The sequence below is a fragment of the Eucalyptus grandis genome, chromosome 2 (genome assembly GCF_016545825.1).
Source record: "Eucalyptus grandis isolate ANBG69807.140 chromosome 2, ASM1654582v1, whole genome shotgun sequence".
Lineage (NCBI taxonomy): Eukaryota > Viridiplantae > Streptophyta > Magnoliopsida > Myrtales > Myrtaceae > Eucalyptus > Eucalyptus grandis.
This window is the reverse complement of record NC_052613.1, coordinates 50,297,134-50,315,062: the sequence shown is the minus strand read 5'-3', so window position 1 is coordinate 50,315,062 and position 17,929 is coordinate 50,297,134. Positions and strand designations below refer to the sequence as shown.

The 17,929-nt window shown below is 40.8% G+C and overlaps 2 protein-coding genes across 8 annotated transcripts; one reads left to right on the top strand and one right to left on the bottom strand.

Annotated features, from left to right (window-relative positions):
- Window positions 1-2,939: 2,939 nt before the first annotated feature.
- Window positions 2,940-6,654, top strand: LOC104433411 (putative pentatricopeptide repeat-containing protein At1g69350, mitochondrial). Its single transcript, XM_010046149.3, is given in 3 exon segments — window positions 2,940-4,555; window positions 4,558-5,014; window positions 5,016-6,654. Coding segments are annotated over 3 exon segments (2,343 nt in total). The 5' UTR covers window positions 2,940-3,069; the 3' UTR covers window positions 5,416-6,654.
- A 2,192-nt stretch (window positions 6,655-8,846) lies between these two features.
- On the bottom strand, window positions 8,847-17,360 carry LOC104433409 (protein GDAP2 homolog). Of its 7 annotated transcripts, none has more exons than XM_010046144.3 (15): window positions 16,661-17,358; window positions 16,121-16,551; window positions 15,099-15,176; window positions 14,768-14,823; window positions 14,517-14,636; window positions 14,346-14,416; window positions 13,241-13,334; window positions 12,885-13,088; window positions 12,162-12,413; window positions 11,685-11,793; window positions 11,054-11,121; window positions 9,875-9,944; window positions 9,713-9,787; window positions 9,548-9,639; window positions 8,847-9,184 (listed from the first exon to the last, which is right to left on the bottom strand). In XM_010046144.3, exons 2-15 carry the CDS (start codon window positions 16,430-16,432, stop codon window positions 9,109-9,111), a joined length of 1,677 nt encoding a protein of 558 aa, XP_010044446.1. In that variant the 5' UTR covers window positions 16,433-16,551; window positions 16,661-17,358; the 3' UTR covers window positions 8,847-9,108. The 7 variants fall into 7 exon arrangements, with proteins under 7 accessions (XP_010044446.1, XP_010044447.1, XP_039162623.1 ...); XM_010046145.3 differs by having other exon boundaries at window positions 16,992-17,358; XM_039306689.1 differs by having other exon boundaries at window positions 17,011-17,358.
- Window positions 17,361-17,929: the final 569 nt, after the last annotated feature.

The window sequence follows — 17,929 nt, the reverse complement described above, 5'->3', positions numbered from 1 at the left end:
CTCACCCATTGAGCACCCCTATGGTCATAAGGTCTCTAGATCCCCAAAATGACCCATTTCGTCCTAGAAAATTTGATGAAGAGATACTTGGTACAATGTACGAGACCAGATATCGCTTTTGCGGTAAATTTATTGGCACGTTTCAGGTCTGAGCTAACTCGGAGACATTGGAATGGAGTTAAACATATTTTCCGTTATCTCCGAGGAATCATAGATTTGGGATTATATTATTCCAAGAATTCCACTAACTCTGGTTTAGTTGGATATGCTGATGCTGGATATAGATCCGATCCACATAAGGCTCGCTCTCAAACCGGGTATTTATTTTGTTATAACGGCACCGCTATTTCTTGGCGTTCTACGAAGCAATCGCTAGTAGCTACATCTTCTAACCACCGTGAAATTATTGCTTTATATGAAGCTGGAAGAGAGTGTGTTTGGTTAAGATCCGTTATAACACATATTCATAATTCTTGTTGCTTAATACCGATTATAAATTCTCCCACTATAATTTATGAAGATAATGCTGCTTGTGTTGCACAAGTCAGGGGAGGATATATCAAAGGTAATAGGACCAAGCATATCTCGCCGAAATTTTTCTATACTCATGAACTCCAAGAAAGTCGACAAATTGATGTTAAACAAATTCGATCCATAAATAATCTTGCAGATCTTTGAGTGCGGGACACCTGGAGTGCCATAACTTGGCACGCCGGACACTTAAGTGCCATAACTTTAAAATGGTACACTTAAGTGCCATCATCGGAGTAAAATGGGACACTTAAGTGCCACTCCGCGAAAATCCGGCCAAATGTCTGACGTGGCAATTTTCCGGCGAGTTTAGTCCAAAACGGCGTCGTTTTGCACGCCGACGTGGCGGAGAAAACGCAAAAACAACGCCGTTTTGTGTCTACGTGTAAATAATAATATAAAAATTAATTAAATTATAAAGTATTCAAAAAATTAAAAAAAAAAAGAGAAAAATTAAAAAAATTAAGAAAAATTAAGAAAAATTTAAAAGTTTTAAAAAATTAAGAAAATTAAAAAAAAAGGGGGAGGTCGAACGGGCGGTTGAGGGCTGAGCCCTCGCCCGCCGCCTTCTCGCCGTCGCCGGGAAGGGCCGGCGACGGAGGGGGAGGGTCGGTCGGGGTCGCCGGGCCCCGGCCGACCGACGGCGAGGGCTGCGAGCCCTCGCCGGATCGCGGCGAGGGCCGCGACCTCGCCCCGTAATCGGGCGAGGGCTCGCGGGCCCTCGCCGCTGGTCGGCCGGCCTCACCGGCCCCCGGCGGCCGAGGCCCGGCGACCCGCCGGACCCTCCCCACTCCGTCGCCGGCCCTTCCGGCGGCGGCGGGAGGCGGCGAGGGCCCGCGAGCCCTCGCCGGATCGGGGCGAGGGTCGCGGCCCTCGCCCAAATCCGGCGAGGGCTCGCGGGCCCTCGCCGCCGAGAAGGGCCGGCGACGGAGTGGGAGGGTCGGCGAGGGCCCGCGAGCCCTCGCCCGGATGCGGGCGAGGGTCGCGGCCTCGCCGCGATCCGGCGAGGGCTTGCAGCCCTCGCCGTCGGTCGGCCGGGGGCGGCGACCCGGCCGACCCTCGCCCCTCCGTCTTCGTCGTAGGCCCTTCCGGCGACGGCGGGAGGCGGCGGCGACGAGGGCTCGGCCCTCGGCCGCCCGTTCGACCCCCCCTTTTTAATTTTTTAAAATTTTCTTATTTTTTTAAATTTTTAAAATTTTTTAAAATTAAAATTTTTAAAATTTTCTTTTTTTTTTTAATTTTTTTTTAATTTTTTAAAATTAAAATTTTTAAAATTTTCTTTTTTTTTTTTTAATTTTTTAAATTTTTATGCCGATTTGGAGCTCGGCGAGCCACGTAGGCAAAAAATAATAATAAAATATTGCCACGTAGGATTTCCGGCAAGGGTCGCCGGAGGTGGCACTTAAGTGTCCCACTCGAAAAAAAAAGTGGCACTTAAGTGTACCGCCGTTTTGAAGTTATGGCACCTAAGTGTCCCGGCGTGCCAAGTTATGGCACTTGTGGTGGACTTCTGCCCAGATCTTTTTACCAAATCATTGCCAACATCAACTTTTGAGAAATTATTATATGGCATTGATATGCGGCGAGTTCACAAGATGCAAGATTGATTAGCCCCAGAAGTGGTTATCTGGCTCAATTGAGGGGGAGATATTATGAACTATACATTGCAGCATTGATATGAGGTGAGTTCACAAGATGCAATAATGATTAACCACCCCAGGAGTGGCTATATATGCATTGCACTATTTTTTCTTAATGTTCGGTTTTTTCCCATAGAGTTTTTCCGGCTTAAAGTTTTTAACGAGGCAATTAATGCATCCATAAAAGGGAGAGATCATAACATGTGCTCTGCACTCTTTTTCCCTTTTGTCCGGTTTTTATCCCATTTGGTTTTTCCGGCTTAAGATTTTTAATGAGGCAGTATCATTCGATACAGATTCGTAATGAATATGATGAATATTCAAGGGGGAGTGTTATGAAATACATGAATTGATAGAATACATGAATGAATATTTATTATATTCATCTTATCCAATGTACTTATTATGGTGTATTTACATCTCTCTATACAATAAACGTTCGTCTCCCTTATCCAGTACATGTATCATTCAATACATTGATATTAATTATTAGTACATTTTTATTTTCCTATAAATTGGAGTTTAGTTTTGATGTAAACACAACAACAACACAGAAACACGACAGTAAGATACTATAAATAAAACTCTCTCATCTTGCTTTCTTTACTATTTCTGGTGTTCACTTGCTTTCTCTTTTCTATTATATATTCGCAACACAATATTTTATAACAATGTATAATTATTGAGTCAAAATCCTCTGTTACCCTAATAACTGCGTTATATAAGAAAAGAAAAAAGAGAAAATAGAAAAACACTTTCTCGAATCAGTTCCCGCGAAGCAGGTTCGAATTCCTGTCGGCGAACGATCGTCCGAAACAAAAAGGCAAGCTCTCGCGAACCTTTGGCGGTTCCTTGAGCGGAGATTCACCATTCTTGATGCTTACGAATTCGTGAATCGATGACCCTTTACATGCCCTTGTTCAGGGCGTGCGCGAGCTTGAGGACGGTGGCTCAGCTCCACGCCCACCTCCTCGTCACGGGCCTCCACCGGGACCCGCTCGCTTCCACCAGGCTCATCCAGTCCTATGCCGAAATGGGCTCTCTCGAATCCTCAAGGCTCGTCTTCGACCATTTTCACGCGCCCGATTCCTTCATGTGGGGCGTGCTTATCAAGTGCTGCGCGTGGAGTCGCTCTTTCGAGGGAGCCGTCTCGCTGTACCGCGAAATGGTTCGCCAACGGAAGGAGATCACTCGGTTCATATACCCATCCGTGTTACGAGCCTGCTCCTGCTCGGGCAATCTCGGCGCGGGCGAAACCGTCCACGGGACGGTCGTTAAGTGTGGACTGGATGGGGACGATGTGATTCTATCTTCATTGCTGTGTATGTACGGAGAAATGGGCTCGCTGCGGAATGCCGGGAAGGTGTTTGATGGTATGTCGGGTAGAGATGTGGTGTCTTGGAGTTCGATGATCTCCAGTTATGTTGATAATGGGGATCCCAGCGGTGGGCTGGATGTGTTCCGTTCGATGCTTTTACAAGGTTTTGAGCCCGACTCGGTCACAATGATTGGCATGGCTGAGGCTTGTGCCCAATTGGGTTCTTTGTGTTTGGCAAGGTTGATCCACGGACAAGTGGTGACAAGGAATATTGAAAGTGATGATGCAACATTGAATAACAGTCTTGTTGTAATGTACAGTAAATGCGGTGATCTGTCTAGCGCAGAGGTTCTCTTCAATATCGCCACTCACCAGTCTGCTGCCTCATGGACTGCGATGATTTCGAGCTATAATCAGAGTGGGCACTTTCGTGAAGCACTCAATGTTTTTCTAGAAATGCAGGAGTCCCAGAGTAAAGCTAATTCAGTTACCATGATGGCTATTTTATGCTCTTGTGCAAGGTTGGGGTGGCTGAGAGAGGGGCAGTCAGTTCATTGTTTTGTCATTAGAAATGCTGTAGATCCCGGATATGATTTTTTGGGGCCTGCATTTATAGAGTTCTACGCTGACTGTGGAAGAGTACATGATAGCAAGAAAACTTTCATGATAATTGAAGAGAGAGATGCTGTCTCGTGGAATATGCTCATAACAGTTTATGCACGAAAAGGATTTTTAGAGGAGGCTTTATCGACATTTTTACAGATGCGAGTACAGGGAATAATACCAGACTCATTCAGCTTAACAGTATCACTGTGGTCTTGCGGAAGCATGGGTTTTTCACAGCTTGGATGTCAAATTCATGGTTTTGTGATGAAGTCCCATTTTGAAAAGGGATTTGTACTAAATGCACTTATTGATATGTACTCAAAATGCAGTGATGTGGATTCTGCTTACAGAGTGTTTCTTGAGATCCAACAAAAAGATATTGTTACTTGGAATACAATGATTTGTGGATTTTGTCAGAATGGTTATTCTCTAGAAGCCATCCATCTTTTTGATAAAATGTACTGAATGGCTTCATAATGGATGAAGTCAGCTTCCTTAGTGTAATTCAAGCTTGTTCACAATTAGGATACCTAGAAAAGGGTAAATGGGTTCACCATAAGCTCATCATCCATGGTGTAAGGAAAGATCTCTACATTGATACAGCTCTAACAGATATGTATGCCAAATCTGGAGACCTCAAATCTGCCCAATCAGTTTTTGATAGTATGCCTGAGAAAACTGTAGTTTCATGGAGTGCCATGATAGCTGGTTATGGAACCCATGGTCAGATCGATATAGCCATCTCACTTTTCAACCGAATGGTGCAAATGGGGATACAACCAAATGATATCACCTTTATGAATATCCTATCGGCTTGCAGTCACACAGGATCTGTGGAGTATGGGAAGTTCTATTTCGGGTTAATGAATTCCCATGGAGTTGCTCCCAAGTTGGAACATTTTGCTTGTTTAATTGATCTTTCAGTCGTTCGGGAATCTTGACGAAGCATATTCAGTAATCTCTTCCATGCCTTTCCCTGCAGATCCTAGCATCTGGGGTGCCTTGATCAATGGTTGTCGTATTCATCAGAGAATGGACATTTTCCAAATTATTCAAAGGGATCTTTTAGATGTTGATACAGCCGATACAGGGTACTACACATTGTTATCTAATATACATGCAGAAGAAGGGAATTGGGTTCGATCACGGAAATTAAGGTCGACAATGGAAAGTGCAGGTTTAAAGAAAGTCCCTGGATACAGCTTGATTGAACTTGGTAACAGAACTTATAAATTTGGAGCAGGAGATATATCTGACTTGCAAATGGAGGAAATATGTAAACTACGAGAAAAAAATCTTCAAAATTTGGAAGCAGAATGATGTTAGTTGGAGAATCATACTCCTAAGTGTCTATAACATCTACTTCCTTCGTATTTCTCGCTGACATGCAAATTGACTCCTGTCTTCCTCTCATGGCTCTCTCTCTCCTTCTCAATAGAGAACTTCAATGGAGAACAAAGCAACTAATTCTTTCTGAGAGGAAGATGAATGCAGAAATCAAGACATCAAAGGGTGGGGTTTATAATTCCACCATAGAAGAAAGAGCTATTCTATGAGCCATTTTGCTAGTCCATATGCCTTGAGATTAGTAGTTGTTCTCCGAGGCCAGGTTACTGACCAATGAGGATGACTTCTAGAAAGATTTCTAATGTTGCTAACAATACCAGCAATCAGCCAAGATGGGGTTTACAGAAGTAAGAGCATGAATTGAGTGCTCACGGATCACTCTCAAACATGACAGTACTCTGGCCTTTGTGTTGAAGATGCTGGATGGTTAGCAGCGAATCAGTTTCTTCCGCTTGCAGCAAGAGGCTGCAGTTCAACTTGCTGCTGCTGCTGCAGCATCCAACAAAGTCTCATGATGATATCTGGCAGTTAGAGCTGAAGCACCATTGTGTGGGGATGAAAGTATCATCCACATTAATCTTGGTCGTATCTCCTGTTGGAGGTACTCCAGGTCTATTGGTACATTGGATCTGCTAGGTAGGCCTCAAAATGGTATTCCTTCCATTAGCAAGCTCGTCCTAGGTGCCTGCAGTTGTTTTATGATGCCTTGAAATGTCTAGTCGTGTGTTTGGATCGATGAACTTATCACGAAGTTCCCACAATCTCCAATGCATAATGCCCCGGGAAGCTGTTTTGGGAGTTCAGTAAGCTTTGTTAAGGAAATCTCTCCCCAGCAAGTGACTGCATATGAAGGCTCCAGCCTACCTGAACCCAAGTTATTATAGTTGCGGGACAGTTGTGCACAACATTAAGTATTATGTTGTTCTCTGTGTAACATGAAAGGACAGTATTCATCCACATAAGACATGCCTTCTGAAGTTCGCTCTGGAGTGGTAGGTCCATTCTGCAAAAATGGGTCTTCAGTGGCTCGCAAATTTTGCATAGGATATATTTTTCAATAGGCGAAATTTCTGGAAGAATAACCATATGACAGCATGCGGTTCTGTAGCCTTGTAAGTTGTATAAAGTGAACGAAGAATGAAACGAATATTAGTTACAGGTTTAACAAATGTACAGATTTCCACTCGTAGCTATCTGTGTTCTTCGCAATTCATTAACATATGCTGCATGCGCATCTGGTTTTTCAAGATTTAGAATGTGTTTTTCTTTGGATTTTTGTGCAGAGGAAATGTAAAAAGAAGCAAAAAGGGAAAAAAAAAACTGAAACTTTGGAGTAGTGCCGAGACTTTTTACAGTATCGCATATAATTCATGCTTGACTTTATTCCACACTAAGAGATTCACAAAAAACTTTAGAATAGTTAAAAGGGCCGCACTAAATCCCCCCCCTAAAATGGCTCCATCCATCCCTAGAAAATTTAAAGGACAAAATTACCCAAATCATGAGTTCCACTCCCCACCTTGTCTGTCTCTCATTAGCTCCTTGCATCTCTCCTTTTCTCCTTCTCTCTCTCTCTCTCCCTGTTGCTCTCACCCATCAATCCTCGCCCTTCGAGCACAAAGCCTGCACTGCTCGGGTCGAGGTCATTCAACCAAAATCCTTCGGGCTATTTGCTTGGTGTTCCAAGGTCCAAGAGGAAAAATGCAACTGGAGACGCTTTGTGATTGGCCATTCTTCAAATGCGAGTCTTTCTTTAACCTCCATACTGAGAGTTTAACTCTGGTTCTTAGAATAATAGCTTATTTATATTATTTGTCTGGTTGAATTGTTCATGGTGTTAAAATTGATCCAATAATCTATTGCAACGTCAAATGAAAAATGACATCATTTTCTTAAAAAGAAAATATTGGGGGAAAATTGTTGAATGACAAAGTAGGTAGGGATTGCAAGTCTGGAGAGGAAGTCATAGGGTTGGAAGGATGCACGTTGAAGTTGGGACTGAGGGGGGTGGGGTTGAGCGTGGCGGAGAGGACAGCTGCGATGACGAGTGATGCGGGACAAAGGTGGAGGTCAAGGGTGGTCTCATCGTTGGTGAATTGGTGGAGGGCAGATTTGGTATTGTGCAATGCTCAAAGGTACGTGGAGTGTGAGATTGAGAATTTCTCTCTTTCACGAAATGTTTTGCGTCTCTTCCTCACCTTCCAACAAGACACCACTTTCTCTCTCTCACCCCTCGAGTGACAAGCCCTGAAGAACTACCTATTTTATCGACCAAATTTTTCTTATCATCTTCTCTTTGTAGGTTTTCACTGGATTTTGTCAAGCTACTTCATGAATGTCGCTAGCAATTTAAGTGAGGGGCTCAACATTAGCTCATGGATACAGGTTTGAATATCACACACTTTGTTTTAGTGTAGCCAGAACGGGAGAGAGAGAAAGAGAGGAGGGGGCCTCCTGCCGGCCATTGTTAGGAGGAAATAAAGAAACAAAATAGAGGTGGATTGTTGAAGCACGAAGACTTGGTGGAGATAAAGAAGGCGAGGAATGAGATCCACAAGTCGGATAAATTCGTCCTTTCCATCCTCTTGGGGGTGGAGGAAGCCATTTCAAGGATGAATGTAGAGTCACCCTAGTTAAAACTTAAAAGTGTGATAAAAGAAACTGTCTTTTCTGAAAAAGTTAAAAACGTATATATACGATTGGTTATAATCACAAAATGATTCGTCTACACTAAAAAAAAAGTTAAAATGGCGCTATTACATTTGGTTATGGCAATGTCTTTAAAAATTAAGACTAGACTGTTAAAGAGTAAGTTTGCTTTTCAGCCTCGAATCAAATTTTTTGGCCAGCAATTGAATAGCATTGTGCACTCAAAATTGGAAATTAACATACAAGCCTTTTCTCTTCCAATTTTGTGTGTGGATTTTAGACAATTTTAAGTATAGTTTTGAAGAACAACCTTATCCTTATCTTAAAAATAAGAGATAATGACACAAATAATCCATGAATTTTGACTTAATGTGCACTGTAGTGCCTAAATTTTTAATTTTTTGCAATATAACTTCTAAACTTTAGCTTAATATTTAATGTTGTCCTTGGAGTTTTAATTTATTCAATAAGTCCGTAAACTTTTGGTAAATATTCAAATTAGTCATAAACTGTATGAAAATATTCAATTTTATCCTTCAATTAACTTAAGTTCAGAGATAATTTAGGGATCATATTGAATAAAAAGTTAATATTTTAAAAAACCCAAAACTGATACGCCTATAACAAATATACTTCAAACTTTTTTTTTAACCAAAGAGAGAGACAGAGACAGAGTATTGTAGTTGGAAGTAACCGCTACTTCGTGGAGGCAAGCAGAAGAAAGTAATCCATCCAGTCAGATGCCCCGATAGCCAGAAAGCAAAACTATTTTCAAATACCACAGCTCATTCATCCAAGAACACAACGAGAAACAGATAAACTTTATTCTATCTTCAGTCAAACAAATCGACAATCTAAAACACTTACACTTACAGAGAGAGAGGGGAAGAAAGAATAAACAAAAGCTTATGATTTTGTACATAAATGTAGGCCGAAGACACAGCAAGCCAGCTTTAGAGAGAGAGAGAAAGAGAATTGCGCTGCTGCTTGTCGCCAATCAAACTGTAGTTGGTACTACTATGGTCGTTGATACACGTATTTGGTCCTGGGATCCACAATAAGACCCTTGCCACCGTTCACTTCTAAATCGTGCCTGCACAAATAAAGACTTTTATTTCTCTGACCTTTGTAATTAAATGGGACAAGAAGATCCCTTCACATAGATCACGGCCAGTGCTACTAAATTTAATAGCCACGGAATGCCCTGACCATTTAAAAGCTTCCTGCAGTGCTTTGGGTTTAAAAAAATCAGCTAGTCAAATAAGTGCAACCTTGATCCCCAAAAGAACCAACGCTTTTGTTGTTATTGTAACGGTTCCAGTTCCAATCCAGTAATACATTGAAAGAGTTATGCGCATGCCATGAGTAAATATATGCAATTAGTGCAAGCCATGAGTAAGTTGATGTATATGCAGGGGTATCAAAATATGTAAAAAGACGGTACCGAGAACTTAACTGGAACACAAAATCGGGTATTGTCAACTGCTCACGAGGAACATATCTGAATAATTGCAGAAGTCGATCAACGTACACCACTTTCTTCCACACCTAAAATTTAAATTATCAATGCTTTCACAAATGATAGATAGCTGACATATAAACAGGAAGAATTCAGACATACCACATTGTCTACAAACAACTGCAAGGCAAAAGTTGTGGCCTTTAGGTGAAAAGTTGGGTGAAGAACATAGATTGCCTGCAAAAAGGCAGTGAAGGTTAATGTACTTACTACTACATATATGCATACATTTGCAGCAAAATCACGTAATAAAGTACTGCATACATGCAAATTACGCTGGTGCTTACGACCGAGTATCTGTTGCATCCGCCTCATCCATCCCAGATCAGGTTGACTGCGAAAAATTGCATATGCAGTAAACAAAGTAGGTCACACACCAAATTGAAAACCTACAGTTCCATTTGCATACAAATGTGATTCTCAGATATGTAAGAGCTCACTCCACATCGAAGCAATCAATTTACTTGCTTTACATGAATTTAATGTATTACTCGTCTCATCCCATATTATCTATTTAATATACTAACCAAAATTCACCCCCACAGAGGATTTCCCACTGTGTAAAGTCACGATAATGACTAGCAAGATGATTGCGCCAACAGTGAATAGAGAAAGACAACTCAATAGATGACTTCAAAGAGGATGGAAACTCTTTGCAAGGCTTTCATTAGAGCCTCTTTTTGGTAGAGCCTCTTTACTTAATCATGATGAAGCTTTCGCAGAGACTAATTATTCAATAGGTGTTGCAACTTTATCTAACACTTTTAAACTACTGATAGGCAATCCATAAGCCAAAATCATATAGAAAAGTTAGAAACATGGCAATTAAAAGACCCTATCCAAGCCCTTATACCTCACTGGCATTCATCACCAACATATCATGTCATGATTATGGCTTTCAATAGCGTTTTGTTGCTCCATTTTTTTCTTTTTATAATCTCTTTCTAGGAGTAACGTCGAGCTATGCTGCTTCAGAATTTCAAAATGTTTCTCAGTAGTTACTCGAGCTTGACTGAAAGTTACCGAGTCTAATTATAACTGGTGCTGAATTCAATATAGTTACCACTAAGTGAATCACTAAATAATTGGATCATTGATTCTAAACATATTTTAGATTTAAATTATTCACTTCTAATAATCTAGACTAAATAAATTCAAGACTTTTCCATTCTATATGAGTTTTCATAATAATTTTCCTGATTATTTAGTCTCATCACACATAAATGGATATCGAGTCAGTTGAGTAGTTAATAAAGTTGGAATAATCATGACAATGATGCTCCAGCAAAGCCAATTTTGACTTTTGTCTACGACTTGACCCAATCGCACATCCAGACCATGCTGATCACAGTTCAGCACTTGCAAAGCTCATAATTATTCTGCGAGTCATTCCAAGTAAACAATACTTCATGATTCACATCTGTCACATAATAAGGTACTTACAGCTGCAAAGATGCCGCAGAATGGAAGTATACAATAGTGTAAGGTTTCTTTATCACCGCCTCAAATTCCTGAAAAACCATGATCACAAAATTTGAGTTAGTTCCATATCCTGTAAGTTCTAATTCAAAGCTTGAATAAATTATTCAACACCAAATTATGAATGAAAGCATTTTAGTGTCAGGGACGACATAAAGGTGACTAGCCTTGCATCAATCAGGGCAAACCACTGAACAGACCGTATTAATCAGCATGTTGTATTATATATATGTGTCCCTTTGCTCTGTAAAATCTAGATACAAGTACCAGAAGTATAAGACAATGGATATGACACCCTGATAGGAATACTTTCAGTCAGCCTTAATAGAAAGGTGGTGATCAAAATAATCTCACAAGATATTACAAGCTAAATGCATATATAATTAACTAACACAGAAACAGCTTTATGCAAGTTTATACAGGTTTATTTTGGTTTTCCTTTTCCAATGATCTAAGAAGCACATGAGCAACCAAATTTCTGAACAACCAGATTGAACAGCTTTTTCATAACACAAAACGTATGTAATGGCCAGGTCTCAGTCATGTCAAAAGAACAAGTAACAGCTGTGAAACTGTAAAAACTGACGCCTGTTACCTTTACAACATAGAGGACAAATCTTTCTAGATCAAGACAGCGCAGCAGAAAATGTGCTCCCACAACTACCATCACAGGGCGACCCTCACTGTCCACCCCACCTCGGTAACTGAAAACAGAAAATCCAATACTTAATCAGGAGATATGTAGTTTGGATACAAGGGGATAAAATTCCTTCATCATTGTCATCTTCTTCTCTCTCTCTCTCTCTCTCTCTCTCTCTCTCAAATGTGTGAATTATGGATCACCTTTAATCTCAACAGGGGAACCGTGGAGAGAATAAAAAGAAAATTGAAGATGGCAGAGCCGCGACCTAAAGAAAAACTGCCTGACTTGTCACAACAGCCGATATGTTGAGGCACAACCCACCAACTAAACTAGTCTAAGCTTTCTTTCCTCTAATAAAGTTTAACCTAAGTTATAGTTTATGGGAAGGAAAACTAAGCATAGAAAAAAGGAGTAGGAATAGATGCATACACAATCTTCATCTCTGCAATTTCGGATAGATTAACAGAATTGGCTTTAGAGAGGTATCTAGAATGAAGTGAGTATTCTTCAGCAACAGATAAAGGAGGTCCTCCGAGATCACCCAATCCAAGCAATCTAGCACAATTCCAGCCACTCTGTGCTTGGGCAGTTTTTTCCCATTGCTCCTTTCGCCGTTGATCTGGATCTTTAATTAATGACATGAAGGCAGGATCCAAGTATGAGTCCAAATATGAAGAAGTCCTGTAAGACACAAGAAACTCAGTAAATTCAGTTGATACAAACAAATGAAGGACAAAGTCAAATGGAAAAAAACACAAACTTTACAATCAAAAGTACTTTAACCACAAGCAAGCACACCAAGTAAAGTGCCTTATATATGAAAGAGTAAGAAAGCATTAGCAAAATGCTTTTCAACTTAATTGGTTGCAAGTTAAAATCCTAGAGAATCCTCCTTAAAAGAAGAAACAGATATATAAAAAGCTCCCGTTAGAGAGAATCACAGAGAAGCAAATGAACAGCCTCCTTTAGACGACAGATGGTCTTAACTCTCAAAACTGCTTTTTATTGAGGACTATAAGTAGATTTGCCTCTTCAGATGTCACAAGATGAAAACAAAGTCATATCATACAATATGTATTCCAAGAAAGCTGGATGTAGACAAGTCATAACCTACTAAAAACAACGTTGCCATCATATATCAGGTAAACCAACCTTCTAACCAAGCCAACATCACTGATGGGAGGATCCTCAGAGGCTCGTGGAGGTTTGGGTATACCCTTCTTTGGCAAAGGCTTGATTCGGATTTTACGTTCGTCAATAATTGTCTCACCATTTTCATCCCCAACATCTGCAGGAAGCTTGGAAATGGCTACCTCTTCCTCATGTTTATCTCGGGGAAAGTAAAGTGGAAGCAGTCTGCATTAGTAGTAAAAATGAGAACTACACAAGAAACAGAAGCACGGGGAAAAACAAAAAACAGAGATAGGACAAGGAAACCCAAAATCCATGTAAAGGCCTCATAACTGCTTGTGCATTTAATCTCAACTAAATTACAACAATCTACACACCTTTTATAGATCTCAGTGTCAACTGCAGTCGTGGTGCAAAATACAACTGCTTTGATTCTGTCCTTTTGCTTCTCAAGAAAACGACGAACAGTCCCTATAGGAGTAAACAGAATGCAGAACCACAAATTTAAGAGGGAATAATAACCCTTATACAGAATAAGCACCAACATAAGGAGAAAGAGTGCGGGCTTGATCTAGTGCAAAAGCTAAATCAACACTCTAAGGAAGTTAAGAGGCATGTTGAGGAATATGTCATGATAGCCTGGTTTATTCTGGAAGCCAGAGTCAGATTTGCGGATCCCAGAGCCACCAGGGATGCTAGCCCACAAAATTAGCTCAAGAAGTGCTTTCTTCCTTACTATAGAACTGCTGTGCATTTGCTTTTAGCTGACATGTTACTTCAGTTTTATGCATATGAAGTGAAATCAGTGAAGATGGAATTGCAGGATTATCTTTTGACTTCTAACGAGAACATAATCTGCCAACTTTTACTTAATGGAACTTATTTACCAGATTTGCCAGACAGAGAAAATTAAGCATAGGGCATGGATAGAAGAAAAAAGAGAAAACCCACAAAGAGGAAAGATGAAGAGCCAGCATTGGCAAATAGATTCCCATGGGGAAAAGGAAAGACAAAAAGAAAAAAGGAACTAGCAAGTAATACCACTTCAGTTCAATTCTTGATAGCATTTTTTTTTTCTTTTTTTCTCTTTGCTAATACAATGGAATTCAGGCTCATATATATAAGCTTGTACTCGCTCTTCAATGTCCTATCACTACCTTTACATTTAGCAAAGCCTACAAATAACTCATTTGGAATGATGTCCAGCTATTGCCAGATGGAGATTAGCAAATTAATAAAAGGAGATCATTCAACTACAGAGAATATTTTTGTTAAAATAGTAGATACTCTTTTATCTTATCCGAGGTAGATATCCATTTTCTGAAAGATATATTTTAAAAACTGATCATGCCAAATAACTTTTAGAACATTAAATGAGACCAAATTCTAATTGAAAAAATGGGGAAAGAAATTTGATGCAATTGAAAAGAAAATTATACAGGATCAGGTTATAAAATTGTAAAATACTGGAAAAATTCTCACTTATAGCCACATGTGCTGCTGGCTCACGCGGATAGTTCTTTGAGTCTGTGTATATGCAACCCATGGCAATGCTGTATAGTATATGAGAAGAAAAGTCAGACAAACACTTCAAGTTTCAAGTAAAAGAGGACTAAGGTCGAGGAAATAATACAGCTTCTAATCTGGCACAACCTTTGAAGCCCATTATCAATAAGAAGTTCAAGGCAAGAGCGGTAACAATGACTTAATGCATTCTCAGCAGCAGTATGATATTTGACAGCATATTTAGGACCAACAGTATGAATCACCCTCCTACAATCGAAAACAATTACATTAGTTAGCCACTTGATCGCATAATGCTAAAGTTTGATTAGAGTGAGGAATTTCACAAAAATCTTTAAATGGCTGTGGCCAGCCTGTTCAATACACAAAAATATACCAACCTTGCTGGAAGATCATATGCGTTTGTAACTTTTGCCATTCCAGTCCGACATCCCCCCTATGCCCAAAGGATGCAAATAAAAAGTTAAATCCACAATGCAATTTCATACGTCTAGAGAAAACCTTCATTCCATGAAAAGAATGGCAAAGTGCTTGTTTTGCAAATATTCTAGCTAATCAAGGTGCAAGGTGATCTTGATGCCCATAAATTTCATGTTTCCCTAAGTTCTGTCCATATCAACTCAGCTTGACAATCAAATATAGTTGATAATGCCCGTAAGACCACAGATTCCACTCAACGCAGCACTACAGAACCAATAAAATTTCACTCACCAGTGTCGCACATTCTTCAGCGAGACCAGGCCCAGCAGCAGCATGTAAACCAGGACTACTGTGTGCTTCATCCATACTCTAACAATCATGAGAAGAGTAAACATGTCATGCCTTTTTCTCAGAAGAAAAAAATAGTCATTTCGCTTGTTCAAATGAATACAAGGTCCAGTCACTGAACTCAGTTAGTTCCATACAATGCAATATTTCATTAAAATGCATGTTTAAATATGAAGCCAATTGACCTGCAAGTACCAATAATAGGCATGTAGTGACTGAAAGGAAAACAAATATGACATATGCGATGAACAAACTATTAACACAATGAAGCTTTCACGTGATGCTCAAACATGTCTATCAATGAAGAACTTGCATCAAAGGATACAATAGTTGGCATCAATAATCCACACAACAGAAGAACAGTTCGTTCGCATAGTTAGCAAATGGGACATACTTTGAAACTCAACTCCCTCACAAACAGAGCCCTGAACAAGAATCAATCATGAACTTTTTTTTCCCCAGGTGAGTGAGTTACTTTTATTAGCTTAGCTCGATACCATGAGAAGCAGAATAGTCCTACACAAGCCCAAAGCCAGCCCAACTCACCAGCACAAGACTCAAACTCATACAAACAATAACACTCACCCAATATGGCCCAAAACCAGAACCAGAGAGCTCAAGTGATGCAACAGAAATCAAAGCAGAGAAACAACACCAGAATCAATCATAAACTTTAGCACTGCACAATCAGAAATTGCAAGTTTCATTGCATCCATCGGCAAAATTTCACAAACTCAATCAGGGGAGATGTTGTGCCGTAAATAAGAAGTCAAAAGGAATCACACTGCGGAATATTGCATTCTGACATGCAATCCTAAGTTTAGGTTCCCAGTTTAGGAGCAATTTCTTTATCCAGTTATGACTATCATAAAAAAGTAGCGTGAACAAGAAAGCAGCAAATGAAAAGCTAGCCATCATAATAACAAACCAAGGTTCTAACTAGCAGACAGCAAAAGAGTAATCACCTCGTTCGTAGAATTCACGACTGCATCCACCTCGAGATTCCATGGGTGTCCCCTCCACAGATATACCTTTGAGTTAACTTCATGTTGAACCGGAAACCTCGACATCGTCCCATTGCCAGTAATTTCAGAATATGACGTCAGAGGATCAGCAAAATATGAGTTAGAAAATGAAGGATCCCCATTTTCATAATCCAAGGACGATCTATATTCTGTATCACTCCACCTCGGAACCTGATCCAAACTCACTACATATTCCCCACTATCAGTTGGTAATCCACCAACAGCTGTGGCAGTGGCCACAGTACGGTACATTTTCTGCGTCGGAGACTGGACTCTCAACTCAAGTCACCAATGATCAGCTCTTCTGGATTAAAGAGCGGACAAGCACCCGTGAGCAAGCACCTCCTGAATTCAACTTCCAATAGCCCACACTATTTCACAATAAAAAAATAAAAAAAATCCCCAGTCAACTATATTTCCCTGGTAACGACCAAAAAACCAAAAGGCAGAAAATAATTATGCAGGGCACGGGTTGCACACCACTTTAACCTCCCAATCTACCAAGTGCAATTCAAACTGACAGACGCTTATTTTCACAGTCGTACTCCATAATTCAACAAAAGGCCGCAATTTGCAGAACTGATCGACACGTCCAAATCAACTAAACACCCAATTCATGCATTTCCGCCGCAAGAACGCCATCAAGCACCACTAACAACACGAATCCTACAGACGCATCGCTGGCGGCATCTCGGAGTTTGGAAACGCGGAACTCCGACAAAATCCCGGAGCTTGATCTGGCGGAAGCGCCAGAAGTCACAAAAAAACACAAAAAACACCCAAAAGCGAAAACGCAATTCCTCCCCCGCACCCTCGTTCCACCTCCGCACTCGCACAACACGAGAGCCGCGACCAATTCCGAAAGCCTCGACCGCCGCAAGCCGCGGCTCCTTCGACCCGAGATGGAAAGGGGAATCGACGATCAGCGCGACGTGATCGAACCGGAAGCAAGAGCGCGCGCGCGGCCGAGCGGGGAGAGAAGCTCGGGGCTCACCGACCAGATTGCGGGAGGATTTGGGGGCGAATTGGAACGGCGAATCCGTTCGTACGACCCGTTTCCGCTACAGGGGCGGTGGTGATGACGGTGATGATGATGATGAGCTTGCAATTTCGCAATTGCAGAGCTCGGCTCCCCCACCTTTTCTCATCTGTATTTTGTCTTCTTCCCCATTGTTTTCGTTTGTTGTTTTCTCGGGAGCCCATTTCGCAAAATGAAAAATAATATTAGGGGGAAATAACAGGAAAAAAAGCCCTCCGAAAGTCCCGAAATTTCTCCCCATACCCTTGATTTTCATCCCGAATTTCACCTCCGTCGCTGAGGAAAGGGAAGGGAGAGACACAAGCAAATTGGGAAATTTCTTCTATAGTTTAGATTCAAAATAATACATCACTAGGTCCCGATCATATACTATGAAAGAAGAATAGATGGAGATAGGATGAAATAGGGGGAAAAAGGCATTTAATGCCAACGTGAGAGCTTGTTTTAGGCCCAATTTGATAATTCGAGAGATATTTTTTTTTTTTTTTAAAATTGTGTCAATTACGAACAATTGATGCAGCGCTTACTTTTGGCCCTCGACATAAACCAAGTTCGTAGCATCGTCCCTATTATCAAATCGGACAATTGAGACACGTACAAATGGGAATTTGGATGAATATAGATCAGAAGAATAGTAATCGACGACATTTAGGCTCTTGATAGCCTAAAGAGCACCTCAGTAATGGTCTCCACTCTTCATCTCCAATTCC